Consider the following 1,803-nt stretch of genomic DNA (forward strand, 5'->3'; position numbering starts at 1 on the left):
TTTTGTTTGTTTGTTTGTTTGTTTTGCTTCTTGAGACAGGGGATTTCTGTGGTTTTGGAGCCTATCCTAGAACTAGCTCTTGTAGACCAGGCTGGACTCGAACTCCCAGAGATCTGCCTGCCTCTGCCTCCCGAGTGCTGGGATTAAAGGCGTGCGCCACCACTGCCCGGCTAGTAAACATGTTTCTAATGGTGTTATTTTCATTTCAAAAAGCTCATGAGTTTTAAAAACTTGGAAAATATTTTTTAAAGTAAATTTTAAGTAATCAGGGCAGTTTGATGTTGGGAAAGGGACAGAAATGTAGATCAAGGGAATAGAAACAGAACCCAGTTAGACCAACAGAGATAGAGCCCGCTGGTCTCTGACAAGGACCAAAGGTGATACAGAGAAAATACGGTCTTTCAGCATTTCGTGCTTAATAAGTGGATATCCACACCTATACTGAGTTCAGACATGGAACTCGGACCCTTCTCAAAAGTTAAAATGGACCATAAATATACGTGTAAAATGGAAACCTACAAAACTCCTTTGACATACAGGAGAAACCCTCATGGCCTTATGATCAAAACAACTTTTGTAGACAGAACACCAAAGGTGCTGTGTATGATAGAAATCACTGAGAAATTGGATCTAATTAAAATAAAAACAAGCAAGCAAGCAAACAAACAAACAAAAAACCTGGGCATCACTGGGAAACTCAGCAGTTGTGTGAACCTCCCAAAGTTTGACAGTGGCCAAGAACAAATTAAAATGTCAGAAGTTCAGGAAAGTATTTCACATAACTAGCCACAAAAACTCCAAGGCTAAAAAGGCAAAACCAGGTATTACTCATATTAAGATGATAAATGTTATGAAGGATGAAAAAGTTAACAGAATGAACAGGACTTTTGTAAATATACAGAAGGAACTTGTAAACTTCTCAAAAAGTCTTTCTCTTAAGTCTAAGCAGAAGGAGCCGCGTCCTCATGAAAGAGAACCAGCTAATGTTGGTAAAGCAGCAAGACTGATTGTAACAAATACACTTTTTTGCATTGCAGGGCAGCGTTTCGTGGGAGGACGATGCCTACCACAGGGAAAGACATACCAGGACATTCTGAGTCTTTGACAAACTTGGGCTACTAACTGAAAGTTTCTCTATAAATAAGACTATCACCATCCCCAGATTTCACTGTACAATTAGCTTCCTTATTGTGAATGAATGTTCTCAGCTTCCCTTGCACAGGGATTCAAGCCCCTGAATCTATTGTGCCACCCTACAGGTTCAGTGAAGAGACAGCTTGGACTGCCCTGGCCTTCTGAGGTGGTCTTGCCCTTAGGTAGCCACAAAGAGCTAGAATTCTTTCTAGCTTCTTTCTTCTAGTGTCTGCAGTGAAACCTGGGGGGTTGCTTTTTTTTTTTTCTGTTGCTCCAGATGCAGCTGCCTGTGATCTACTGAAAATGGAACTCAGTGCTGGGTGTGGTGGCCCACACCAGTAATCCCTGGGGAGAAGAAAGAAGAACAGTAAGTTTAAGACCATTTCTGCTGCATTGTAAGAGCCTGTCTCAAAAACTGAAAAAAAAGGAAGGAAAGAAGGAAGGAAAGGAAGTAGAAGAAAGGAAGGAAGAAAAAAGAAAGGAAAAAAGAAAAGAAGAAAGAAGAGGGAAGAAAAGAAATATGATGATATTTGTTACATAAATCCTTCATTGCCTTCCCATGTAACTGGCTTTGAACAAAATCATATGCCAAGGTAGCTAACCTTATATCCCAAAGCAGTCATCCCCTCCTGTTTCTCTGGCTGCTCTTTCCCCTCTCTGCAGCCCACA

General features: G+C 40.9%; 1 protein-coding gene across 1 annotated transcript in view; it reads left to right on the forward strand.

Moving 5' to 3' along the window:
- The window catches only part of LOC102000687 (uncharacterized protein C8orf59 homolog), a 42,890-nt gene extending 41,785 nt beyond the window's left edge, over positions 1 to 1,105 (forward strand). The window contains exon 2 of the mRNA XM_005348223.1: positions 724 to 1,105. Within this exon, the coding sequence (XP_005348280.1) occupies positions 724 to 1,105 (382 nt within the window). The remainder of the gene's footprint in view (positions 1 to 723) is intronic.
- The last annotated feature ends 698 nt before the right edge of the window (positions 1,106 to 1,803 follow it).

The sequence above is a fragment of the Microtus ochrogaster genome, chromosome 5 (assembly GCF_000317375.1).
Source record: "Microtus ochrogaster isolate Prairie Vole_2 chromosome 5, MicOch1.0, whole genome shotgun sequence".
Classification (NCBI taxonomy): Eukaryota; Metazoa; Chordata; class Mammalia; order Rodentia; family Cricetidae; genus Microtus; species Microtus ochrogaster.